At 47.0% G+C, this 27,913-nt stretch overlaps 1 protein-coding gene across 5 annotated transcripts in view; it reads left to right on the top strand.

Moving 5' to 3' along the window:
- PLXNA2 (plexin A2) overlaps nucleotides 1–27,913 on the top strand; it is a 217,226-nt gene that overhangs the window by 81,054 nt on the left and 108,259 nt on the right. For all 5 annotated transcript variants that reach the window (XM_022593506.3, XM_089909135.1, XM_089909141.1 and 2 more), the window contains one exon: nucleotides 15,539–15,673. In XM_022593506.3, coding sequence (XP_022449214.1) covers nucleotides 15,539–15,673 — 135 coding nt within the window. The remainder of the gene's footprint in view (nucleotides 1–15,538; nucleotides 15,674–27,913) is intronic.

Genomic DNA, 27,913 nt, shown 5'->3' with positions numbered 1-27,913 from the left:
AAATGGGGGGGGGGCTCCCATTTAATTACAGGAAAAAATTAGACCAACTGATGTGGGCAAAGCTACTGGGATTAGAATTGAAGTCCAGGTTTGAAGGCAGGTCAGTTTGGAAGGTGGGAGCACCCCGTGCTCCATCCCGGGGTCTTCTGCTCTTGGCTGTCTCTGGAGTCCATGAGATGAGGGTAGAAGGAGGGCTCCAAGAGATTCTCCCTTGGGGGTTGGGGAGAGAGGTGCATATGTGTGTTAGAGAGAGACAGGGAGAGAGGCAGAGAGACAGCAAAGAAAGACAAAGAGAGGTAGTAGACATGCAGAGAAACTGGAATTGACAGGAGAAACACAAGAGAGGGAGAAAGAGATGGGCAAGTGGGAGGTGAACAGCAGGCATTTTGGGGACCAGCATTCTGTCCCACAATTGCTGTGGGCTAGCATTTCTGTCATGTTCCCTTTCAAGGGGGGAAGAACTGAAAGGCCGCAGAGGCAGGCCTTCCTCCTGCCTTCCTTCTTTCCGTCTTCCCACTCCTTCTTCCAGTGCCCGGCACGCTGGCCCAGTATTGCCACACACAGCACAGGTGACAAGTGTAGGGGGACAAGGGTGGGGCAGGGAGCATGGACTCCGTTGGGCTCCTAGTGATCTTGAGTCTCTTCTGTGGCCTGAAGATGGGGCTTCCTGCCAGTCCTTGCTTTCTTCTCCTAGGAGAAGAACCTCCTGGCTCAGAGAAGCATTCACTCATTAATTCATTCATTCTTCCGTTTTACAAATAGTTAGGGAGCGGTATTATGGGCCAGATGCACAGTGATCTATGGGTTTTCATTAGCCCAGAAGAATGCAAATTGACCTCTGGCTCTAAGTTGTGAGTGATAATCTCCTCATTTCTTCCCCCTCTTCCAAGACCTCACATACACTTAAACCATCCTGGGAATAGTCCAGAAACACACCCTGGCCAGCTCCTGCCCACAGAGGCAAAAGATATGAGCACACAGTGCAAAGACCTGAGAATACGTCAAGGGAACAGACAACAGAATGCAAATGTGTGCAGTACAGAGTATATGAGTGCATGAGCCTAACTTCTTTCCAAATAAGGAATTAGATGACTTATAAAAGATTTGTCAAACATATGTAGTGAAAACCAGTATGGAACTAGATAGTTCAAGCCATAAGAGGGGAGCAGAAATAAATATGCTAAGAATAAAGCCAATATGGGCACCAGCACCCAGCCTCAAATTTGGCCTGAGTATCCTGGCAGCCGAATCAAAAAGGGAAATGAGATGAACTAGAATTCTTAGTCTGCAATAGAAGTATACCTATTTTTTCAGGAGAGACAATTCCTGGACATTACATAAGTGACTTAATCATGTGAGTACTTGTACAGAAACCAGGAAAAAATTTGACATCAAAATCAGAAGCCTCTTTTATATGGTAATTTCTTATATAAACTTCCACTAAAGTGCCAAGGCCGTGACATCCATGTAACAGTTATCATTCAATGAATTACTCTCATGGAGTAACCAACAATAAAAAGCAAGTAGATAAGGCCATTGAGGAAAGTGAAACTTGCTGGTTAAGCTTTTGTGGCCCAAGTTTGTGGCTTTCTGGAGCTCTAACTTGATTCAAGGATAGAATGCAATTTTTAAAGCAACCCCTTTGTGCTTTAAGTTGAATAAAATGAACTATATAGATTCAGCTTCTACATCTGGGAATTTATAATTTTTGTGGACACTTCTCTAGAGGCTCAGATAGCAGAATAAGAAAGAGCCTTAAAATGGTAGACAGTAAGATGTTAACGTCATACACAAGGCAAAGGTGAACGCATTTTGGGGAGGCATGCGGCTTAATAAGATTGTAGAATCAAACTGACCCAGGTTCCAAAACCTCTGTCTACCACTTACTGGCTATGTGACCTAAGGCAAGTTACCTGACCTCTCTGAGCCCCAGTTTCTTCATCAGTGAAACGGGTTTGGGGGATTAATGTAGATATTTTGTGTAAGGTGCCTGGTGCCCCATCCAACATGTAGCATGTGCCCAATTAGTGGCAGCTACACTCCATTCCAGGGTTACTGAAGAAGGTGGCATTCCTAGCGTGGGGAGAGGAGCCATGAGCAAGGGAGGAGACTCAGGAGTTCTCTGGTCCTTGCCAGGGTTGCTGGGGACCCGTCGCCCCTTCTGAGCAATCCCCTCAAAGCCATCAGCTTCCTAATGGTTGGGACTGTCCAGAGCAGTTCTGCAGATGCTCCAACCTAAGTTGCCTCCCAGGAAGCCCCAGAATTCTCTCCTTCTCTGCTCTGTTTCTGTCACAACTTGACTGGGAAACCCATGACCCTCCTTTCCCTCGCCTGTTTTCGTTCCTCTTCAGAAATGCCCAGGACTTGGCCTTTCAGCAAAGGAAGGCCCATCTCTCCTTGTAAGGAAGGCCCATCCTTCCCCGTCCAGCCCCGTGGTCTCCCCGTACCTCAGCCCTCAGGGGCCCCTCCTCTGCTCGTCACGGGAGGTTCAGGTGTCAGGTAGGGTGAGGGGCACCACCTCCTGCTTCTCCTTGAAGCATCCTTGTCTAGATTGGATGCCAGCCAGTCCCAGGCAGCCTCTAAGTGACAGCAAAGGGGGTGGGGCTCGGATGGGAAGCCACATGATGTTCCCCCGCCCACCCCGACCACACCTTCCTGACAGCCGGGCACCCAGAGCTCCCCTGAGCCACAGAGCTGGGCAGGAAGAGAGAGGCAGGTCCAGAGCATCACGGTGTTGAGCCAGGGGCCAGGCACACACCGGGCTGCTCCTTCGGACACATCTCTTTTGCCCAGCCTCTCTCCCTCTGCTTTTTTTTTTATTTTGCAGTTTCTCTGGTACTTTCCAGCTCACTGCCAAATTGTCAAAAGCTATGAGAGGCAAAGTGCTGTTCAGTTAATGATTCCAGTCCCTGGAGAGGTGGAACACTCTTTTAAGAGAAAAAAATAGAGAGGAGTTGGGGGTGTGCGAGGGGCAGACAGGGGGATGCTTCAGTACTTTAAACAAAAGCTAAGCTGCAGCTCCTTCTAGCTCTTTTTCAGGAACAGATTAGAAGTGGGGAGGTTTGCCCTGAGCGGCCTTCTCTCTGTGGGGAAAGGCCTGGAGCCTCCCCCTCACTTTTCTCTTTTTCACAGAGTAGAAAGGGTCTGAATCAGAACGCTGCCATCCTTTCGGGCCCAGGGGCCTCCACCCTCTGTGTCCCCAGCGTAGGAGACCCCAGCAAAACCACCCCTTCGCACTCAGGGAGGCTGCCTGCAAAAGAAGCCTGCAAGCTCCCACAGTGCAAAGGTTCCTGCGTTCCTCCGCTCCCTCCACAACCCCTCCTCCTTCCCCAGCTGCTCCCTTGGAAAGGACTGAGAGTAGGGTGTGACCGATGGCCCCAGTGGACCCCTGAAGAATTCCCTCCCTGCCCAGTTTTCCTCCTCAGTCTGGTCCCACCCAAGTCTATGGATTAAGAGCAAACCAGCCCCAAATTCTTCATCTCCGTGCAGCCCTTTCCAGCGTTCCAAATGCTTTCACATTCCTTATCTAATCTGTTCTCACCACAGCCTTGTCCTGTAGGCTGTGCTGTTTTTTACCAGTTTTACAGATGAAGAAAGTAAGAATTAACTCCCTTGGCTGAATGCCCCCGTGTGGCCTCCGCCCCCAGCGAGTTAAGACATCAGCCCTGACTGGACAGTCAACACCTCTCAGAAGGGAAGATTGAAGTGTGGGGCTTGAAAGATCTAGAAAGGAAACTGAAAAACCTCTGTAGAGGCTGCCCTCTTCACAGAGACAAGACCTGCGTGCCCTTTAATTTCCGTCATCTGCAAGTGTGATCTGCCTTTGGGCGGGGCAGGGGGTATTTTTTAAGTTATTTTGATTCATATTGTCCCTAGAGCAGTTCCCTGCCGTCCTGATACCTCTCATCTGTTCACATCCTCATACAAAAATTCTATCAGCTGCGAAAATGCAGCCGCACCTTGGGTGCCATGGTGTGTGGCTGCCCAGAGCCCAAGAGTTCATAGCATCCTGGTAGTGGGATCCTCTCAGGGGTCGGGAGGATGGGCAGGGGCTTCACTTTGCTGACCCTTGAGCCCACTGGATGTTCTGCTAATGCTCACAGAAAAGACGGTACAAGGTTTGCTCCGTACAAGGCTTCCTTCCTTCACTACCCGCCCCCACTGAGCTCCTGGCACCTGCTTCACTGTTGTACCCAGGCACCAGCAGGGGCTCCGTGCTGGCACTGTGCCCAACAGCTGTGGGGCGTCAGCACAGGAGGGGGCGGGCATCGAGGAGAAGCAGGGTTCCGGCCAAAGAGAAGTTGGTGACCGGGAAGGGTCTCTGAGCAGCAATGCCAGGGCGTGCAGCTAGAGTCCATGGCAGATCGAGCAGATGAGACAATCCTTGCTCACCAGCCCCACCCCATCCCACCTTGATTAGAATGATCTGGCCCCAGAAGAATAGCAATGAATTAATTAGGGGTCTGTTGTCATGAAGCAGCTCATTATTAGAGTCCCTCTCCTGGGAGGGGAGATGGGGAAAGGTGTGAAGATGACAGCTATTCAAACAGAATCTTTTAAAGAGCTAGACCCTCCCTCAGCTGTCTGTTCTGCCCTTGGGCTCTGCCAGGAAGTCAGACACACCGAAGCCTACAGGGCTGCCCTGCACTGCACTGGCCGCCCCAGATTTCAGGGGGTGGAGGCTTTCTGGCCTCACTTCCCTTCCCTTCTCTGACCCTGTTTCTCAGACCCCAACTCTGACCCCATCTTCATGACCTTAACTCTTGCTCTCCGTCTGCCTTTGAGCCAGCAGAGCTCCAGCTTAGTGGCCCTGCAGTTCTTTTCAGAGCAGCACCTTGAGTGTTTATAGTACTTTCCTCCTAAGAGCTCTTACCGGTCCAACGAGAGCCAAAAAGATCATTTCAACAGACACTAATGCATACAGTGTGTTTGTGCTCCAGGTTCCAGAAGAATTGGTTGCAGGGGGCAGGGGGATGCACGGAACAAGTTTCCCTCCTCTCCCCAGTCTTTTCTAGAGAGTTGAGTTCTGACTCTCTGCCTACCAGCTTTGTGACCTTGAGGAAGTTTCCTCACCCCTCTGTGCCTCAGTTTCTCATCTATAACATGCGATAATAGGGTTCTTGTGAGAATTAAATGAGAAGAAGTGTATAAAGCCCTCGGCATGGTATCTAACAATAATAGGGGTTAAATAAATGTGGGCTCTGACTTCTGTTCCGCTCCTGCCTGGTTTCAGCAACAAGAATCCATCCATTTCATCAGCCTGTGTTATTGAGGTCCTGCTCTGTACACAGTAGTACCCAGTACAGTGAGGCATATGGAGCTGCACAAAACATTGTGTCTGTTTTCTAGGGACTTACAATCTTAGGAAAGATAACTGCACGTGTTCACAAGTAACTGTGCCAAGAGTCACACTAGATACTGTCGGAGTTCAAAGGAGGAATCAATACAGGCTTCATGGAGGAGGTGGCATTTGGGTTGGGTCTTGAAGGATGATTAGGATCTAGGAAGTAAAATAAATTCTTAAGCAAAGGCGTAAAGACCAAGAACCTGGGGACATAATTGGAAAATGGTCAGAAGGCCGTGTTAGCTAGACCCCTGAGTGACAAATTGAGGCATGTGAACTTTTCTAAATTATCAATAGGGACAATTAAAGGTATTTTGTGTGTGTGCATGGATTCATACAATGATTTCCTTTTTTTTCCGTCTTCCAAAAGTAGTGTATGTTCATCATAAAAAAAAATAGACCGAGATAAGCGAGAGAGAAAATTACAAACACCTGAAATTTAAGGATTTTGCATACAGAAAAGGCAGGATCAAATAAGTGTTTTAAGAAGATTAATCTGGCAGTGTTTGGTAGAAGAGATTAGAGCAGGAATATGCTGGAAGCAAGGAAATTTCTCAGGTTATCGCAGTAACACAGATAAGAGGCAATAAAGACTCAGACCTAGCCCGTTAGCAATGGGAAGAGAAATACAGTGACATGGATGTGCTTCTCTCAGTTACCACGCATTTTCTGCACCATGGTAGACACATGCCACATGCGTTTTTTTAAAATGACTTTTCCTTTTAAAATCTCAGGGAGTCTCCTGCATTCAGGCACAAGCCCAGTGTCAGATAGCCGTGCTCACAAACCTAGACCTCCCTTCCCATCCTTCCAGCCCGAAATGCCATCCTCAGCGTTAATGAAAGCACGAGATTACTGTTGCAGATTATAAAGTGCGGCGCAATTTTAGGCCATTGAAAAGAATGAGTTAATTAAAGAGGGTAATAACCCTCTCCGGCGCCCCGCCCTTTGCTCCTTTTCCAGCTGCAGGTGGCCTTCTTTGTCACACTGGAGGAGACAGCTATATGATCTATTTTGTTCCCCAGGAGTTATCTCCAGGGACACCCAGCACTTTTTAGATGTAATTTTTAGTCCCAGTGCAGGCATTGTCCTCTTGTTTGACTTAGGGAAAACCGAGGCCCCAGAGGGAGGCAGAGTGAAAGAGATGAGTACAGGCTTTGCAGTCAGGCAGCTGCAGCTTGGAGCTCTGCTGGGCTCCTTCCTGTGTGATCCTGCTCTAGATAGTTTACATTTCTTATTCTGTGAGATGGGAAGGTCTACTGCACAGAGTTTTCAAGATTAGCCATGTTTGTATCTCCAACTTTTTGCACACTGGTTGTCATGCTCAATAGATTTTCCATAAATACGTTGAACTAATTGATAAAGGGAGATAAGCGATTCAAAGCCCTCTATATGTCCAGTTCTAGGAAGTGCTAGTTTCCTTTGCCCCACCACCACCCCCCGCCCCGCAGCTCCCCCTGGAAATTTTCCAAGGTAGTAGTTAACCTTGGGCATATGTCAATATGCCTCATCTTCACTGCATCCTATTCCAGAGCTCGGTGAAGGCTGCATTGCCTCCACATGGACCCTAAAGGTTGCTTCTAAATCATTCCCAGTTCAAAAAGCCTAAGAGGTTAGATTCTATCCCGATACAGCCAGGGCATCCCCAGGCTGGTAACCTGGGTGTGATACCTTGAATGGAGATTCCGAGAGTCCAACATTGCTAGAGTTTTGGGTAAACAGAGATTCCGATTTAGCAGGAGATGCTCATTATTCTTTATGAATTCCTCCTGCTACCCCTCTGTGCTCCCCCCAACTCTGTGCACTTCTGGTGAATTATTGCTTTGCTGCTGCATGATTTGATTTCATCTGAGGCTGCTTAATGCTTCTTCCATCCCTCGCTGTGTTTATCTTATTGTTTCCCAGAACAATCAAGTGTTTCCTCTGCCCCTGGCAGCTTCAGCTTGTTCCCAGAGCCTCCTGACCTGCCCAAGCAGCCTTGAAAGGTGGGGCTGATCTAGGGTCAGAGCCCTGTGCTCCAGAGCTGCCCCATGTCATTCAGCTCTATAAGCTCTACTCCCTTGTCCTGGGCCTTGGAGCTCCAAGCCATGCCTGACAGAGCGAGAACCAAGAGATTGGATTCTGGTGCTTCTGGGACTTGATGTCACTCTCCCCTGAGTCGTAAAGGGAGAGGCCCCTGGGACAGCAGCTGGTGCCCTTGTAAAGTGCAGTTTGTCCTTCACCCCAGGAAGGTGTGAAGAGAGGCTGTTCCTCGCGGTTCTGTGGGCCGCTGGATGGTGATTGCTTGGTCGTCTACCCCTGGCTGATGAGAAGCAAAGAAGCCATGATTTAGAAGGGAATCCCACTGCAGCCAACCTCCCCGAGCTAACCCCCAAACCTTGCTCAGAGTACACGCTCAATAAATATCCACCACATCCCCGGTCCTCATAAGCCAGAATTCTTAGACTGTCCCAAGATGCAGAAGTCCAGAGACAGATGGTTCCTCTAGGGACCTCCTCCCTCCCTTCCAGGAGAAAGCCCACCATGGGCTGGGCTTCTAAACTCCAGGAGCCTCTAGCCCCGTGCACCCCCTCTGCTAGCTCACCCACCCCCAGCTTAATATCTAGGGCAGATTCCTGACATGCACAGAAATAGAAATAGTTGTACATGGAAATGTCAATCTCCAGTGTCAAAGCCCCGTGATTGGCCGACAGCTCACTGGGGACCAGTGCTGGAATCATTTGCACGTGTGTGGGAGGATGTGTGTGCGCATGTACACAAAGGTGAGGGCAGCCAGAATTCTCAAAGTTTAGCACACCTTGGCGACCTCCTTCCTTCTCGCGGACAGGAGGGGTCCTTGGCTTCCCCCCTCTTCCTCATCTCTCCTGGCTCCGTGCAACCCACAGGCCAAGTTTTCCAGGCTCCTGTGTTCCTCTCCAATCATCCAAGCATTTAGGGGCAGGCTCCCAGCGGTTCTCCAGGGAGCTTCGGCCCACTGGACTGTGACTCCGCATGGATAGTTAACGTTTGCACACCTCGGGGGTTGAGAGGGGACATGAGCCAGAGGCACCCTGGAAGTCACTGCTGCCGCTTCTGTGTGTGTGTGTGTGTGTGTGTGTGTGTGTGTGTATCTATGTATGCATGCACGTGTAGTGTGTGCAGGATAGAGGGAGGAAGAATCTCAGAGACTGACTTTACCAAAGACTTCAATCTATAAATAATTCGGGTCATGAAACTCTACAAAAATAAACTTCGGCATGAATCCTCGCCCTCGCCACTCAGTGCACAGCTGCAGACACACTTGCTCGTTAACTCATTCCCAAGTTCAGTCTGAGCAGCACCAGGCCTTCTTCACCTTTCCCCTCTTTAAAGGTCTCAAAGTATACACACACACCCATATACATATACACATACACACACGCGCGCACACACACACAAACACTCATAAGCCCAGAATCCTGAAGCCAGAGATAAAATCAAATAATAAAGGCCTCCTCCAAAGGGAATTTTAGGACACATGGTGATGAGACCTGCTGAAATTGTTGTTGAGCCCTCAATGACTACATGTCAAAAACCTCATCCTCTCCAAATACTCAGGTCTGACAAACCAAGTTTCCAAGAAATCTGGGCTTGGACATAACAATAACACTTTTATATTTATATCACACTCTAAAGTTTCCAAAAAACTCACATTTCCTTCCCCTCCTACTTTTCAGTTTAGGTATCACCTCCTCCAGGAAGCCCTCCCCTCAGTCCAGGTGAGGTGCTGCCCTGCCCTCCATGCCGGCCTCCCTGGGATCCCCATGCAAACCTCCTCTCACACGGGGTGGCCCAGGTGTATGTGAGGACTGATTGGATTGTCTGCTTCCCCATTCCTGGGGCTTCCTAAGGGGATCCTTTCTCGAAGTGTCCCCGGCTCTTAGCACAGGCCTGGCTAACGGGAGGCATGTCCTGAATGAATATTGGACAGTACCGAAATTTGCAGCCACAGAAACTATCACACAAGCAAGTGAAGTGACTTGCCTGAAGTCACATAGCCGATTATTGAGAAAGCTGGGATTAGATCCCAGCCCTGCGGATGCAAACCAGTGCCTCCCTCTGTGTGGTGATGTCTCTCAAACCAATGTATTTCCTACTGAGAGGCCCAAGAAGATTCCCAATTCTATTGCACTTCAGCAGCTCTTGCAAAAAAGAGATACTACTACTGCTACTACTACTACTGCTAATAATAATAATGATAATAAAGTGATGTTAGAGTGTCAAATCCCAAGTAAAAGCTCCATAATTTAGGACTAACTAGGGAAGAAATTGATGCATAAGAAAAAGAGTTTGGAGGGGCCTGCAGATAAGCTAGTTAATTGGATATGCTGATTTAAATTGGATAGTCAAATAAAGAGGCTGTCATTAATTTCTGTACAGACCTAGCTGTGATTTAAAGGAAAGCTACTACTAATAGGATTACTATTTCATTCTCATTTCAAAGAGGCCCCTCCCACCAGGAGGACCAGACAGTAAATCTCCCCTGGTTTTCACCTCACATCCTCCTGCCCCAGAGACAGCCCTGATAAACTACCTTTTAGCCTCCCAGCAGGTCCCCCCAAATTAGGCTCTGAGTTTATTGTTGCCTCTAGGAAGTAGGTGTTTGTCCCACTTTGGCCACTTCCTCTTTCTTTGGGGTCTGAAAGAGGAAGAGCAGCTGAAGAGAGGATTTGGACTCTCATCTGCCCATCTACTCTGTTCTCGGCTGCAGTGAACGGCTGTGTTCACACATTATTATCTCTTAGGAGAGACACAGAGTGGCTGAGAATCAGGCTTTATGTGGGAAACCCAATACTGCCACCCTTTAGCTGTGTGATCTTGGGAAAGTCACATAACTCTCCATGCCTCCAATTTCCCATCTGTACAATGGGAATAATAACAATGTTTACCTCATGGGTTCTTGTACAGGTTAAATGAGTTCATTTTTGTTAAGTACTTTCGACAGCACCCAGCACATGGTAAAAGCAATAGAAGTGGTAGCTATTAAATTCTTTAGGCCAACAGGGCCCTTTGAAAATCCACCAAGATCATCCTCACTACCTTCAGGCAGGGCCACATTTAACCATGAAGCAAAAGAAGTCATCCCGGGGCTTCCCTGGCAGCACAGTGGTTGAGAGTCTGCCTGCCGATGCAGGGGACGCGGGTTCGTGCCCCGGTCCGGGAAGATCCCACATGCCGCGGAGCGGCTGGGCCCGTGAGCCATGGCCGCTGAGCCTCGCGTCCGGAGCCTGTGCTCCGCAACGAGAGAGGCCAAAACAGTGAGAGGCCCGCGTACTGCAAAAAAAAAAAAAAAAAAAAAAAAAAAAGAAGTCATCCCATGTTCAGAACTCTCCTGAGAAAGAAGATACAGTCTTCTGTGGTCACCCACTCTGTAGTCAGGGCTCCTCATGACAGGAATTCTTACTAGAGCTAGCCTAAATCTCCTTGTACAATGGTTTAGGCACATTTTGTCTTTTGCTCATCTTTGTAGAGACTGTCACCCTCCATTGCAGCACACTGCCCTTCTTATCCCACCTTCTGAGCTTTGTCCAAGCAAATTGACACCACTAGCTCTGCATGTCTGCTGAGGTCAAGCCCTTCCAGGAGAGGAGGAGCCCAAGTAGAAAGATGGGTTGAAGTGACTGGCTTTCCCCTGTGTGAATCACCTCCCTCCTCTGACCCTTCTCCATGCTCCTCCTCTGCCTGGTTGGATGCCTGGCTGGGGCCTGTGCAACTTGGTCTGATAGTGCCCTTCTCTTGGATTAGATTCATGGCCTATTTCAGTGTACTGTTGTCCTTGTGGTCATTGAAACCTGGCCCTGGAGACACAAGCTCAGAAGCTGAAGAGAACTCACTTTGTAGGATACCACAGAATAGACTCAATCTGTTGCAGTTTTTCTTTTTTTTTTTTTGTTTTTTTTGCGGTACGGGGGCCTCTCACTGTTGTGGCCTCTCCCATTGCGGAGCACAGGCTCCGGACATGCAGGCTCAGCGGCCATGGCTCACGGGCCCAGCCACTCCACAGCATGTGGGACCTTCCCGGACCGGGGCACAAACCCGTGTCCCATGCATCGGCAGGCAGACTCTCAACCTCTGCACCACCAGGGAAGCCCTGTGTTGCATTTTAAAATCCCAATTTTGTTTGGGACTCTGTCACAGTCTCCACCACCACCCTGTGTCTGGCAAGGATGGAGGACAACACTGAACCTCAAAACTTCCCATCCGAGACAGAGAAACATGGGGACTCGTGTGCTTGAATTACAGTAGGGCCCACCTTTGTCCCTCCTCAGTCACAGGGTGTTCTCTTCATCAGCCATGCGCTTTCCTCTGGACCACACCGGCTGGAGCTGGTGGGAGCCCCAGGTCCACCCCTGACTAGCTATGTCCGTGAATGGAAGCGCGTGGATGAGATGGGCTCCAAAGCCCTACAGCTCTGGCAGTCTTCATAAGTCTGTGATTCTCCTGTGATAGACCCTGAGAAGATTGCTCCTTCGTGTTATTCAGAGAGGAAAACTGAGCCTTGGGGAGATGAGGTAGCTGACCTAAAAGTGTACCATTAGGCAGAAATCAAGCCCAGACAAGAACACAGTCAGAGCAGAAACCCAGGAACCCTGAGTCCCACTTTGGTGTGTTGCCTGGAGGGAGCAAAGGGAATTAGGGAAGGGAAAGACTCTGCCGTCCAGTTGGCCTCCCCTGGCTTCTGCCTGCCCGCCCTGCCCCCACCTCATTCCCTTTGACCCCCAGCCTCCTGGCCCCCTTCTCCATCTTCTCTGTCCTCCTGTTGGTATCTTGGAGAGCTGCACCAGCTCAAGGCAGATAGCATGGGATGAGGGAGTAAGTAGGGGTGCACAGACTTCTTAGGCAATACCGCTCTTCATTCCAGGGATTTAGACTGAATGAAATAGGATAGCTTAGTTCAGGTTCAGTACCAAGAACATTTTCTGTACTGGTTTAGTTTCAGCTCTGATGTCCGAGAGTTATGTAGGTTTGATTCTGGCTTCAACTGCTTTATTGAAAGATTGGGATTGTAGACAGAAAAAAAAAAAAAATACTGTTTAGGTCGCTTATTCAGAAAAAAGTTAATGGCTGGGATTAGTCCTAACTGTGATGCAGCAGAGTATGTGATGATAAATCATCTTTGGTTCAATTCAGCTCCAACCTTGCCATGGGTACCATCTAGTCCTGGGGACCACAAAGGGCCAGACATGGCTTTCCTCCTTCTGACTTTGTGTGCCCAGGCTCTTGGGGACGAGGCTGCTTCACCTGGCAGAGGGTTAACCGGCCTCCCCAGGTGGGGAGATCCTGGGCTGGCCCTGGCGTGGGAGGATGGTTCCTCAGTTCCTGGGTCTGAGCCAGTGCCCGGAGGAGACTGAAACATCCCTGGAGAGGAGCAGCTGTCACACGAAGGGTGGTGAGAAGCACTGGGACATTTCCCATTTGGAGGACAAAGCAGAGCTTGAACTCTCCCATTTTATGGAGAGGGAATATTGAGGTTAAGCCAACAAGAAGTCATGACTATCACATCTCCCCCTACCTCCTGCAATAGCCCGAGAACTTTTGTGATTAAAAGCTACTATATTTCTAGAAGGATCTCATGGAAATTTTGGATTTGTCCATCTGAGAGAGAATGCTGCTCTGAAGGTTAAGGGGAACTATTTTAATTGTGGGGCATTTTCCCAGACTGAGACCCTTCTTCTTCCCTCTGCTTGAATCCATCATGAGATTTGCTCCAGGGTGGAAGGCAGTAGCCTCAGCCCCACACCATCATTCCTGACCCCAGAGTCTTCCTCTGCCCTATGAGAATGAATTAAATGACCCCCTGACCCCTCCCCTGGAAGGAGGGGCTTTAGTGACAGTTGCCAAGGCAACAGCTTGGAACAGCAGGAAGCCACTAAAAAGGCAGAAAAAAGGTTGAAAGAGGAGCTTAGGAGAGAAGGACAGTCCAACCCACAGGGGGGAGTTACTGGGGTAGGAATGGCTGAGAGCAGAGTTTCTTCGGTTCCACTGAGGTCACCTCCTCATCTTTAAGCCCAGAGCTCCCCAAGTCACCCATCAAAGCAGACAAGGAGAACCTGGTACCTCTGACTCTTAGCCCTGCTCCATTGTTCCCATTCCTGGGGTCTAGGCCCGGGGCCTCAGGCAGGAAAGTGCTGTTTCTGCCACTAGGAACTCCAGAACCACTGTGCCCCATCCCACAATGGGCTCGTGGTCTGCGTCTCACTCACTCCAATCCAGCCCAACTCTGGGCACAGATCACACCCTGGCTCAGGCCCCTCAAGTACACAGATTCTCAGGAGTGTAGAAAAAATTGAATAGAAGCACTGGTCCTACCCTCCCAACTCTGCAAGAAATAATGCTCTTGATCCTCTCTACTCAGCCAATAAAAACTGAACATGTATCCATTCATCCATCCTTGCGTGTTTATTGTGGCGTCAGGCACCAAGCTTAGCCCTTGCAATGAATAAGTCATGGTCCTTGCTCTCAGGAGCCCTCGGTGGGGTGGGAGAAATGGGCAGAGGGAAGAAGATGGTTAGAAGTCCAAGAGAGAAATCAAAGGGTATAGGAGGGAAAGACTTCAGCTTAAAATTGTCCACAGAAAATTGTCTTTTGACCTCACTTTGATTTAGCACTAAAGAGCCCACGATACTTTATCAGTTGGTTCATAGTTCATGTCCTTTCAACAAGCATTTCTCAAGCATTCCCTTTTATCCATCACCAGCTGTGTTGTTCCCAGCTCCATTCTAGTCCTCAGAGGCTCGTCCTCAGAGAAATAGAAAGCCTTCCTGCCTTCAAAATGTTGGCAGACTTACGCACATGCGAGACAATTAGAGAACAATTTAAGTAGGTAGTCAATACACGTTAGCTAGTGCGTATACGACGAACAAGTCAATTGATTATAATCCCAGGACAAAATGTCTGGTGGATAAAAAGCCATCAGGGTGAGGAGCAATTAGTGTGGTGGAGAGACTGGGGAAGGCTTCATGGGGAAAGTGAGCTTGAGCTAGAGGGGGTTTAGTTGGACGGAGGACAAAGAAACAAGCCAGGGTTGGCAATACTGGTCAAGAGTCAGCTGCTGTGCTGGGAACAGGAAACCTAGTGGTGAGAGCACATTCAAATTATGGACTCCCTGCCATCAACTTTTTGTCCTTAGGGACCTCTCTCCGCTGAATTTCCAAATTCTGTGTAGAGCTTAGACTAGAGGAACACTTCTCAAACCCCCAGTCTAGCAGCATCTACATCAGCTGGGAATTTGTTAGAAATGAAAGTTCTCAGGCCTCATTCCCACTGAATCAGAAACGCTGGGGTGGGCCCAGGGGTGCATTTTCCCAATCCCTCCAGGTGGTTCTCAGGGCATGCTGGTTTGAAAACCACTGGACTACAATCAGTGCTTTTAGACCCTGGCCACTCACTAGATTCACCTGGGAAGCTTTGAAACCCAACGAAGATGCCAGGGCCCCAAGCACAGAGGTTCTGATGAATGGATCCAGCCGTATATTTTTTTAAACTCCCCAGATCACTCTAATGTATATCCAGGGCTGACAGGCACCAGACTAAATGACCTCCAAGTCCTTTCTGACTTCTTATCCTGGGATGGGCTCCAAGGCTGATTCTCAGATTTTTGTTCTCAGGGATTCCCGGCTCACCAAAATCTCCTGGTGGATTTGCACACATTCAGGGGATATGTTTGGGGTCAGAAAGACCTTTCTGAGATCCTAAAATCTTGAATCTCTTGATGACCAGCTCTCTGATGGTTTGTATGCTGGTCCCACCATCCTCTCTTACTTGCCCGAGGCAAAAACACTCGGTGCAGGTGTTGATTCTCCTACCCCAAACACAAATAAGTGTGCACAAGCGCACACTCCCACACACCCTCATCATGCAGTGCTATAAATATATGTACACACACACAAGAATAACCGTATAGGGATATTCAGATCACACCTAAAAACATATACGTGCACACAAATAAACTCACCATCAGAAGTCCCAGACCAGCACACTCAGACTGCTTGGAAAAGGATTCCTCTTGGTGGAAGTTGGGCTGTTGGAATTAAGAAGCACCTCTGTCTTCCCTGTAACCTAACCTGCTTCAGGGTAGCGCTTGGGGGGCAGGATGTTGGGATTATCTTCTATAAACTACCTGCAGGTAAACCCACAGGGGACCACTGAGTACAGATGCCCTTTTTTCTTTTGCAGATTCGAGCCGATGGTCCCCCCCATGGTGGGGTCCAATATGAGATGGTCTCCGTGCTCAAAGATGGGAGCCCCATCCTCCGGGACATGGCCTTCTCCATTGATCAGCGCTACCTATACATTATGTCTGAGAGACAAGTAAGTGCTGACACACATCCCTCCTTTCCAGAGCCCAGGAGGAGCAGATAACCAGTGACCTTTGTTCAGAAGCTATTCCATCAAATAAGAGAGACCCCTGGGCCTGCTGCTCAGGGGTCCTAGGAAGCTTTTGCAGGGAGTCAGAGAGAAGCAGTTGGGGCCAGCCACTTCCTGGAGCCTCTCTTTAGGCCACAGACCCCATCTCAGCACGTGATGAACAGCCCCACAGGAACGGGCCAGACTGCATGCGGCAGCTCGGTGTGATTAGGAGGTAGATTTACTGCTCCTGAGCCGACAGTCTGCTGCTCAAGGGAGCCAAAGAGGTGTAAATAACCCAGGCCTCCAGGCTGGGAGAGATAGGCCCAAGATAGGTCCCCAGGAGGAGATAAAAGTCTTGGGCTGAGTCTTAGACTGAGGCAGGGTAGAAGCTGGCCAGCTCTGGGAAGCTGCAGCTCTTTCTGCAGAGGTGGGAAGGCCTGAGAAATCGAATTCTGTCCTTTTCCGGGTAACACCTGAGTGGGTTCCACACCCTCTTGGATGAAATGTTATTCCTTTGGGTTATATTTGACCTGAATATGTGAGAGCAGAGAGAAGGCAAATGCAGGGAGAGCCATGGTGAAGGACAAGAGAAGGACAGGGGATCCCCCAAATCAGTGGCGGTGCAGGAAGCAAAGCTTAGACCTTAGGAAAGGCTGACACCTTCCATTCATTCAGTCAGCGGGTCAACAGTCAGCAGGACTGGTGATCTTGACACTGACCTGAACATGGTAAGTAAGATAAAGGCCAAAGAAAAAGGGGAAGGACTGTGAACCTGTTTTGGTGCTGAGGACACTGACTTAGAGGCTAGACAAGGACGTGGCGCTGGAGGACCAGTGAGCTTTCTCAGGGTACCTCCCCACTCAGGTGTCATTCTCAAAATACTCTGCAAAGATTCCAGGTGTCTGTCATCAAGTTCACCCTGCCCAGAGTTCTCTTTCCCTCCTCCCTCTTTGTATGTGTGAATTCTGAATCAGGGACAAGGGATGAGTGGAGGAAAGAAGAGGTGAATGGGCACATGATGGCATAAGGGAAGCAGGGATGCAACTTTAACTTGAAAATTAGTTCCTGAGAAGAGATGACACAAACCATATGCTAATTGTATGCAAATTACATCCAGATCCTCTTGAACCCACCTGTCTTTTTACCTTCTTTCTTGTAACCCCCATGGTTGAGGCGTAAACAAGTCCAGATGCAAACTTGTAACCCCCCCCAAAAAAAATTACTGGGCATGTATTTATGGGGAACAATGTACTGGAAAAACATCAAAATGAATGGGACTTGGTCACTACCCTTAAGTTGCTTACAGTCTAACAAGGAAATCTTTATCATCAGATTGGAGGCTATAAATCCTCTGCCTTTCCTTCCTATTTTTCTTTGTTTATAAGACAAAAGGTTATTTCTTAAACAAAACTGATAGGTGGGCACCATACAAATTCAAACAGTACATACAGAAAAGGAAATAACAAGTTCCCAAACCCCACACCCCCAAATGTAACACCATGTTAACATTTGATGAACACCATTCCAGATGCTTCTGCAGAAATCTACAGATAGAAGGGTGGGTGGAGAGCTAGCCCCCTAGACCGGTGCATTAAAGGATAGTCACTGGGATCAAATAGACCTACGTTAACATGATGTTTTCAAAAGACGTTATGTATGGCCGAGGACCAGGCTGGTAACTCTGGATAAAAATTATTTCTTGGGTTCTCTGAACCCCATGAAGTAGAAAAGCAGAGGCGGCAAATAGAGGTGACCGGTGAGACCTCAGCGGAACTGAGAAGATGCCAAGGCACATATTTCGGCTGCATATCTTTTAGTCAAATGAGATGATTTCTGAAATTGAATTCAAAACGTGGCCAAAGAGGAGGGCTGGAGGCTGATAAGTGGCCTTCAGGGAATACAATGACCTCTTGAAACCATATCTGATGTCGTCTCTGAGAGCATCAGCTCTGGCTAAACCAAGTGTCGGCCTAGCTTATTTCTAAATAATCCCTCCTTTGGTCTCACCTTCTGCATCTGCTGCCTGGTTCCTGTCAGTTGGCACCAAACAGAAGGGCTCAGTAGTAGCCAGTCGTGCTGAGCAGATATAGGAAGAATTTGGGTTGAATGCCATGGGGCTATCTTGAATCAGGTGAGATATTAGTCAAGGGAGATCCCTATGCCAGGTGGAGCCGTGATCAGCGGGCAGAGTCGGAGGGGGGACTGGTGGTGGAGCTCGGAGGCCTGTCACTTGGAGAGCCGCAGGCCATGGGGCAGTAGGTAGCCCGGTGATTTCACCAGGGGCTGGGTCCAGGGTTGAAGGCCAGGAACACCTCAGGAGGGCCATCTGTCTGAGGCCAAGCGGCCAAGAGTACACCGGGTGTTCACAGACAGCTCGGACCTCTTAAAGGAAACAGTTGAATGTGTGGCAAGAGAACAGTCAATGGAAATGAAGTCAAATGACGTGGATTCTAGTTCAGCTTTTGCTCTAACTGAGGTCTGAAGCTCTCAACATTTTATAACCGGGTGGCCTTAGACAAGTCACGTCACCTCAGTATGTCTTACGAAGGTCGCTGTGAGGCTTGGCTGAGACAGCAAGAGGGGAATTCCTTTCACACCACCTCACGCACCGAGAATACTCATCGTTCAGATTCCTCACAGCCTGTCCCAGCTTTCAGCCTTTATGATCCCATTACTCAGGAGGGTGGTGACCGTGGGTGGTGATTAGGAGGAAGCTAAGTGGCGGCACACCCGGCAGGCCACAGGCCGAGCCAGGAGGCCTGTGTTCTAGTCCTGGCCTACCTCTAACCAGCTGGCTGACCTAGACCCTGAACTTCGCAGGGACTCAGTTTCCTCAGCTTGAAGGATGGAGATAATAAATCGAACTCTCTAGAGGCTCTTTCAGACCTTAAAGAGACTTGTCTAAGGTCTTGGGATCAGGACTCTTCTCCGTCTCCAGAAGACAACCCCCAAAGCACAGGAAACAGCCTTGAGGTTAGACCAAAAGAACTTTCTGAACAAGTTTTATGAGTCCCTGCATGCCCATATGAACTCCTTCCCCGAAGGGTAAACACTGCAATGACGGTAGAAACGCTGGCGTCTGTGGATAAGCAGATTCCTGTTTTGAGGCAGTCATTTAACAATTTGGAGTTCCCTAAAAGACCTAAGACCTTATAAGACACCGTGGGAATGGGGTTTCCCACCGCCTCACTTTCCAGTAAATCTCTGGGCAGCCTACTCTCACCCCTACCTTCACCATGTCCCCAGCTCGTCTCCCTGTTCCCCTCCCCCTCCCCCAAATCATTGCACCTATTGTATCCTTGACGCCACAAGAGAGTAGAACCAAGTCTCTGCCCTCCAGTTCTGCCTAGACAGGTTTTCATCTCCCCACAGAGCTAGAACAATCCAGTATGGGCTCATGTGTGCTCTCTCCCTCTCTCTCTCTCTCTCTCTCAGTTAATTAAATGTAATTAAGAAATAGGACTAGTAAGAAGTGTTGGGTCGTTAGTGCCACTGCCTAACAAGTCGATGTTAATGTACTGTTAATAGACCCAATGCTGGCCAGTCCCAGGGGAACATTAGGGAACCAATTCCCCGATCCTACTAATTGCCCAGGTGCTCCACGGATAGGATGCCTGACTCTTCCCTACAAAGTCCACCCCAGCTTCCTCAACAGCGAATCGACCAGCAGATGTTATGGGAGGGAATTCAAGTCGCTACCATATCCTCAGTGTCTAATGGAAGTCAGACGGTGGGACCAGGGAGAATCAGGCGACGAGCCAAGTAAAAAAGCAAGTCACAAGATGAAAAGAAACTTGATAGCCCCAGTTTCCACCCAACTTGTCAGCCTGGCCACTCCCAGAAAGGGAATCTAACTCTATACTCAGGGTAGATGGGAAAAATGTATGGGGATGGAAGCAATTATTCTATTTTATACTTTAATTAGTTTGAATTAGCAGAGGGAATAGAGGCATAAAATGATCTAGCGAAGGGTGAAATGGAAAAAGGGAGTCACAGTGGAGAATGGCTCCATGTAGGCTGGAAAGGGCCTTGGGAACAGCAGAAAGGCTGGTGATGGGTGTGTGCGTGTGTGTGTTTAGGGTGGCTGAGGACATGGGATGCTGCTGTCTATTTCGAGGCCTGGAGAGGCAAGATGCATAGTGGTTAAGAGTGGGAGCATGGGAGTCAGACCGCCTTGCACACAATCTGTCACCGCTTATTAGGCATATGGCCTTGAGAATGTTATTTCACCTCTCTACACCTCGATTTCTTCATCTGTATAGTGGGCCTAATAATGGTGACTGTTGTGAGGATCGAGAGACTATATATAAATTACCTAGCACTGTGTCTGACACACAGTCAGTGCTTTCAATAAGTGGTAATGATTATTATCATTATCGTATTGTCATTCATAGTATTATTAGAACTTCTGAGACCCCAGAGAGGGCTAGAAGCATCTCCACTATAAATTACGGCTGAGACAGAGATCCCAGTCTCAGGCAAACACCTCCAACCTGACTTTCCTGCTGCTCCCTCCCAAGGGACACCTCAGAAGCCTCTGGCCTGGCCTAATGACAGCATCCGACTAAGTCGCTCATAATCTGCTATTTATTTTTAAAATCCAGGAATGTGCCCAGCAGACTAAACAGTCCTGGTCCCCTTGATACAGGCGAAGGCAGCCCTGGGCTCATGTGTGAGGCCTGGGAGGCCAGTATTCCAGGCATCTGTGGAGAGAAGGGAGGGGGACCCTGAGGCCTGGTCATCTCCCAAGCCTCCAGGCCCCTGTCTGGCTGCATGTGTGGACACTGGGCCAGAAAGGGGCTATCCCTGGGGCTTTCCATGTCTGGCCTCACCAAGTAAGTAAGCAGGCCTCAAGCTCATTGCAGTAGATGGGGCTGCCATTCTCCAAACAGTGGACACTCAGACCCCAGTTCTGAATGCCCATATGTATGTCAGTTATCGGCACACATTCTGGTTATTTATTGCTATGTAACAAACCACTTCAAAATTGACAGGCATAAAACAACCACTTCCACATGCTCACAAAACTATGTAAGTCAGGAGTTCAGACAGGGTGCACCGAAGAGGGCTTTTCTCTTCTCAGCAACATCTGGATTGGAGCCTCTGCTGGGATGGCATGAATGGGCTGGGGTGACTGGAAATGATTAGGGCTAGAATGATCTGGAATCACGTCCTCTCACATGTCTGGCAGCTGGGAACTAGAAGGCTGGGATCAGCTGGGACTGTCGGCCAGGGTACCTTAGGCAAGGCCTCTCCCTGTGTCTTGGGCTTCCTCACAGCATGGTGGCCTCAAGATGGTCAGACATCCTGAGCATGGCAGCTCATGGCAGACATGGCCGCTCAGGGCTCCAAGAATGAGTATTCCCACAAATAAGGTAGAAATGTTATTGCCTTTTTTTACGACTTAGCCTTAGAAGTCATATTCGTTCTCTCTTCTACCTGACTCTTCACCTCTCTACCGCCCATCACCCCAGCTGATTCTGATGGGTGTGGCCCATGACGATGCTTTGAGAAACAAGGCACAGGGAAGGTAAATACATGGTTTCCTGTCTCCCAAGTTATGAACCATAGAACATCAGAGCTGGGAAGGACTTCAAAGCTCACCCATACTGACCCCAGATGGGAAGTATGAGGCCCATAGGACATGCAGCAGGCTAGCTGCCCTTTCAACCTTGTACAACACCTGACACCTAAGACCAGAGTCACCAGAGCTGGTTTGATTTCTCTGAACTCACAGGGAAGTGCCAGTGGCTTTAAAGCTTGCTGTTGATGGATGGAAGGTTGTGTTAAGTCCTAAACGAGACCCACATCAAAGGTGGCTCTGAAAGTGCTTCTGGGAAGCCTCTGAGGGAATCCATCAGGAACAGGGACACACTGCCTGGAAATTGCCCAGACGATGGCATGTGATTTTAAGGGCTGTCCTGGGCAGTCTTCCTGTGCAGTGTTGCATCAGTCCACTCAGAAGATGGTCCTGCTGGAGGATCCACCGTCTCATGCAGGGCAATGGGACTTTACCCTCACGGATGACAGGAAAGTAACTTTTTAATCACCCCTATCTTAAGTGATATCAGAGAGTTGAGGCAAGAAGAACTTTGGCCTGGAGTTATTAGCAATCAGAATTATTTGGAAAGATTATGAAGCTATCCTTCTCTGAAGGCCTCAAGTGCAGAAGAGACATCCCTGCCCCTCAGCTCCTTGCACTGGTTTAAGACCCTGCCTGGGGTGGGGAGAGGGCTGGAAGGACACAGACCAGATGCCTCTAGCATGCCACCCTGGCAGTGTCCAGCCAGCTTCACTAGAGAACGAATGTTGGTGTCCTTGGTTTGGGGGAGGGCCTGTCGACTCTAAACCTGGACCTAGGGCCAAAAATAAGAAGCATTTTCAAAGGGCCTATTGTGATGTAAGGGCAGTAAGTCTCTCACCTGTGACCAAAGCCACTGAACTGCCAAGCCCCTAGGCATCTGAAGACTTGGGGAAGGGGGAGGGGAAGAAAAAACTCCGGGGAGCCATACTTCCAGATGTCCCCTGCTCATTTATTTTGACATCTCAGACTATTATTTTGATTGTGCACATTTGTTTAGTCCTGGCGATAAGGCTTCCCAGGGTGCAGGCAGAGCGTGCCAAGGTGTATTTTTACAAGGCGGTCGAAGTCTCGGTAACAGGAGCTCTCCCTTCTGCCTGAGCTGGGAGGCCTGCGCTGAGCCACAGGGGGGAGAGACTTTGAGGAGGCAGGGGCTGGAGCAGAGCCTGAGGGACTTTGGGGAGAATTACAGAGTTTGCGGATTAGGAAAGTGAGGATAAGCGAATTTCTGCTGTACTTTTGTTTTCAAATGTGTCGCTTTCAATCCAAGCCTTTGATGCACATGTGTTTCTGGTTAAGGACCTCAGTGTGGCCCAGGAGCTGAGTGCACATCTCAGTGTCTTTCCCAAAGGAGGAGGGGAATCTTGCCTCGTGGAGGAGGGCGTTCAGGGACTGGTGACCCCCCCGCCAAGCCTGGATTTGATTTTTTTTTCCTCTTTCTTTCCCCCCATTTCAAATATCAGGGAACAAAGAAGCTGACACGGAGCTGATTCCCTGGCTATTAATATTCTTATTGGAGCATTTTTTATAAATATTTTCATATGAGGAAAAGGAAATGCAAGCCCACCCTGTTAATCAGACGCTTGGCTTGTTGTATTTAAGAGAGAAAACTCCAGCCTCTTATTTAAAAATCCTTTGGTTTGGAAAGAAATGATTGAACACAATGCCCAGGCTGGGAGAACTGGTGCCTAAAAAACTCATTTCTCTAAATGGGCAGGGGGGCTGGAGACTCTTTCTCTAATCCTTGGCAAGGGATGCAATTTCTCTTTCTAGATAGGATTGCTGAATGCTGAGACTCTGATTGCCCAGAATGACATGCCTAGGACCAAAAGATGGGAAATCACTATACCTCGGTACTGGAAGGAAAACCCACTTATTTTAAAGATGAGGAAAATGATGCACAGAGAGGGGAGTCACTTCCTAGATCATGTTCTGAATTACCAGAAGAGCCAGAATTAATCCTAATTAACCTGGCCCAGCCCAGCATTCTTCTCCCAACTTGACAACAGCTTCACCCAACACAGGCAAGATACAAAACTGGTTGGGTTAAAAGATTTTCAATTAAAAAACATTAAAACAACCCGAGGGATTCCCTGAAGATGTTCCCAAGGGTCAAATTAAAATAGGGAAAGATTTGCATCTCATTTGCATACACAGACTTATTTATTCAACAGACCGTTAAGTGTCTACCATGTATAATGCATAGAGCTGTCCACTGACAAGTTATTTGCATATGCAGATATAGGCAGGGCAGTCTTTCTAAGTAATATTCCAGCAAAAGATCTTATAAATAGAGTTGCCCTGAAGATAGGTACTGTCCTGATTTCTTTCTGCTCTTTGCAATGCAACAACAGCACTGTTAAATGTGCTTTTTTTTTTTAATATCTTTATTGGAGTATAATTGCTTTACAATTGTGTTAGTTTCTGCTTTATAACAAAGTGAATCAGTTATACATATACATATGTTCCCATATCTCTTCCCTCTTGCATCTCCCTCCCTCCCACCCTCCCTATCCCACCCTTCTAGGTGGTCACAAACCACCGAGCTGATCTCCCTGTGCTATGCGGCTGCTTCCCACTGGCTATCTATTTTACATTTGGTAGCGTATATATGTCCATGCCACTCTCTCACTTTGTCACAGCTTACCCTTCCCGCTCCCCATATCCTCGAGTCCATTCTCTAGTAGGTCTGTGTCTTTATTCCCGTCTTGCCCCTAGGTTCTTCACGACCTTTTTTTTTTTTTCTTAGATTCCATATATATGTGTTAGCATACGGTATTTGTTTTTCTCTTTCTGACTTGCTTCACTCTGTATGACAGACTCTAGGTCCATCCACCTCACTACAAATAGCTCAATTTCGTTTCTTTTTACGGCTGAGTAATATTCCATTGTATATATGTGCCACATGTTCTTTATCCATTCATCCAATGATGGACACTTAGGTTGCTTCCATGTCTTGGCTATTGTAAATAGAGCTGCAATGAACATTTTGTCACATGACTCTTTTTGAATTATGGTTTTCTCAGGGTATATGCCCAGTAGTGGGATTGCTGGGTCGTATGGTAGTTCTATTTTTAGTTTTTTAAGGAACCTCCATACTGTTCTCCATAGTGGCTGTATCAATTTACATTCCCACCAACAGTGCAAGAGGGTTCCCTTTTCTCCACACCCTCTCCAGCATTTATTGTTTGCAGATTTTCTGATGATGGCCACTCTGACCGCTGTGAGGTGATACCTCAATGTAGTTTTGGTTTGCATTTCTCTAATGATTAATGATGTTGAGCATTCTTTCATGTGTTTGTTGGCAATCTGTATATCTTCTTTGGAGAAATGTCTATTTAGGTCTTCTGCCCATTTTTGGATTGGGTTGTTTGTTTTTTTGTTATTGAGCTGCATGAGCTGCTTGTAAATTTTGGAGATTAATCCTTTGTCAGTTGCTTCATTTGCAAATATTTTCTCCCATTCTGAGGGTTGTCTTTTCATCTTGTTTATGGTTTCCTTTGCTGTGCAAAAGTTTTTAAGTTTCATTAGGTCCCATTTGTTTATTTTTGTTTATATTTCCATTTCTCTAGGAGGTGGGACAAAAAGGATCTTGCTGTGATTTATGTCGTAGAGTGTTCTGCCTATGTTTTCCTCTAGTGTTTGATAGTGTCTGGCCTTACATTTAGGTCTTTAGTCCATTTTGAGTTTATTTTTGTGTATGGTGTTAGGGAGTGTTCTAATCTCATACTTTTACATGTACCTGTCCAGTTTTCCCAGAACCACTTATTGAAGAGGCTGTCTTTTCTCCACTGTATATTCTTGCCTCCTTTATCAAAGATAAGGTGACCATATGTGCGTGGGTTTATCTCTGGGCTTCCTATCCTGTTCCATTGATCTATCTTTCTGTTTTTGTGCCAGTACCATACTGTCTTGATTACTGTAGCTTTGTAGTATAGTCTGAAGTCAGGGAGCCTGATTCCTCCAGCTCCGTTTTTCATTCTCAAGATTGCTTTGGCTATTCGGGGTCTTTTGTGTTTCCATACAAATTGTGAAATTTTTTGTTCTAGTTCTGTGAAAAATGCCAGTGGTAGTTTGATAGGGATTGCATTGAATCTGTAGATTGCTTTGGGTAGTAGAGTCATTTTCACAATATTGATTCTTCCAATCCAAGAACATGGTATATCTCTCCATTATTTGTATCATCTTTAATTTCTTTCATCAGTGTCTTATAATTTTCTGCATACAGGTCTTTTGTCTCCTTAGGTAGGTTTATTCCTAGATATTTTAATCTTTTTGTTGCATTTCTACAAATTTGTCCATTTCTTCCAGGTTGTCCATTTTATTGGCATAGAGTTGCTTGTAGTAATCTCTCATGATCCTTTGTATTTCTGCAGTGTCAGTTGTTACTTCTCCTGTTTCATTTCTAATTATATTGATTTGAGTCTTCTCCCTTTTTTTCTTGATGAGTCTGGCTAATGGTTTATCAATTTATCTCAAAGAACCAGCTTTTAGTTTTATTGATCTTTGCTATTGTTTCCTTCATTTCTTTTTCATTTATTTCTGATCTGATCTTTATGATTTCTTTCCTTCTGCTAACTTTGGGGTTTTTTTGTTCTTCTTTCTCTAATTGCTTTAGGTGCAAGATTAGGTTGTTTATTTGAGATGTTTCCTGTTTCTTATTGTAGGATTGTATTGCTACAAACTTCCCTCTTAGGTCTGCTTTTGCTGCATCCCATAGGTTTTGGGTCATCGTGTCTCCATTGTCATTTGTTTCTAGGTATTTTTTTGATTTCCTCTTTGATTTCTTCAGTGATCACTTGGTTATTAATTAGTGTATTGTTTAGCCTCCATGTGTTTGTATTTTTTACAGATCTTTTCCTGTAGTTGATATCTAGTCTCATAGCATTGTGGTCAGAAAAGATACTTGATATGATTTCAATTTTCTTAAATTTACCAAGGCTTGATTTGTGATCCAAGATATGATCTATCCTGGAGAACGTTCCATAAGCACTTGAGAAAAATGTGTATTCTGTTGTTTTTGGATGGAGTGTCCTATAAATATCAATTAAGTCCATCTTTTTTAATGTATCATTTAAAGCTTGTGTTTCCTTATTTATTTTCATTTTGGATGATCTGTCCATTGGTGAAACTGGGGTGTTAAAGTTCCCTACTATGATTATGTTACTCTCGATTTCCCCTTTTATGGCTGTTAGTATTTGCCTTATGTATTGAGGTGCTCCTATGTTGGGTGCATAAATATGTACAATTGTTATATCTTCTTCTTGGATCGATCCCTTGATCATTATGTACTGTCCTTCTTTGTCCCTTGTAATAGTCTTTATTTTAAAGTCTATTTTGTCTGATATAAGAATTGCTACTCCAGGTTTCTTTTGATTTCCATTTACATGGAATATCTTTTTCCATCCCCTCACTTTCAGTCTCTATGTGTCCCTAGGTCTGAAGTGGGTCTCTTGTAGACAGCATATATATGGGTCTTGTTTTTGTATCCATTCAGCCAGTCTGTGTCTTTTGGTTGGAGCATTTAATCCATTTACATTTAAGGTAATTATCAATATGTATGTTCCTATTCCCATTTTCTTAATTGTTTAGGGTTTGTTATTGTAGGTCTTTTCCTTCTCTTGTGTTTCTTGCCTAGAGAAGTTCCTTTAGCATTTGTTGTAAAGCTGGTTTGGTGCTGCTGAACTCTCTCAGCTTTTGCTTGTCTGTGAAGGTTTTAATTTCTCCATCAAATCTGAATGATATCCTTGCTGGGTAGAGTAATCTTGGTTGTAGGTTTTTCTCCTTCATCACTTTAAATATGTCCTGCCACTCCCTTCTGTCTTGCAGAGTTTCTGCTGAAAGATCAGCTGTTAACCTTATGGGGATTCCCTTGTGTGTTATTTGTTATTTTTCCCTTGCTGCTTTTAATATGTTTTCTTTGTATTTAATTTTTGATAGTTTGATTAATATGTGTCTAGGCATGTTTCTCATTGGATTTATCCTGTATGGGACTGTCTGTGCTTCTTAAATGTGTTTTTATAGAGAGATAAATAAAATATAATCCCTGCCCTCAGGGAGGCCACATTCTGGTGGGGAAGACCGATATATAGATAAATTACAATATAGAGTGAGCAGTGCTACAGCAGAGATATACAATGTGCTCCGTGACAGAAGTAACTCATACTAATCATGAAGAGCCCTGTCCTTGTCCCTCCATACTTGTGGTCACTCAGAGGACACACCCTCTCTCTGACACAGCAATCCAGAGCTGGTAGAGCTTCAGAGACTGTCTAGTGAAAGGCAGTCCTTCCTTTTATAGATGAGGACAGGAGACCTGAGGGGGAAGTAACTCTTGAGACCTTGAGATGGGAGTATCTACCAAGCCAGGGTGTGAAGAACAAGATAGTGGTTGATGATGGGCAGTTTCCTGGCGTCCATGAAGAGCATGGGCTCTAGAGGCTGCCTGCCAGCCTGCCTAGGTTCAAGTCCTGTTTCCACCACTTACTGCTGTGTGACCTTAGGCAAGTTGCTTCACCTCTCTGTGCTTCACTTTCCTCACCTTTAAAATGGGAATAATTACGACATCTGCTTGAGGATTAAATTAAATGAATTAGTACATTAAAAAGCACTCTGAAAAG

Source organism: Delphinapterus leucas, chromosome 1, assembly GCF_059928025.1.
Source record: "Delphinapterus leucas isolate spDelLeu-1000000601 "Yukka" chromosome 1, BTC_Dleu_Yukka2, whole genome shotgun sequence".
Taxonomy (NCBI): Eukaryota; Metazoa; Chordata; class Mammalia; order Artiodactyla; family Monodontidae; genus Delphinapterus; species Delphinapterus leucas.
The sequence above is the reverse complement of the archived record's forward strand: the minus strand, read 5'-3'. Positions and strand labels throughout refer to the sequence as shown.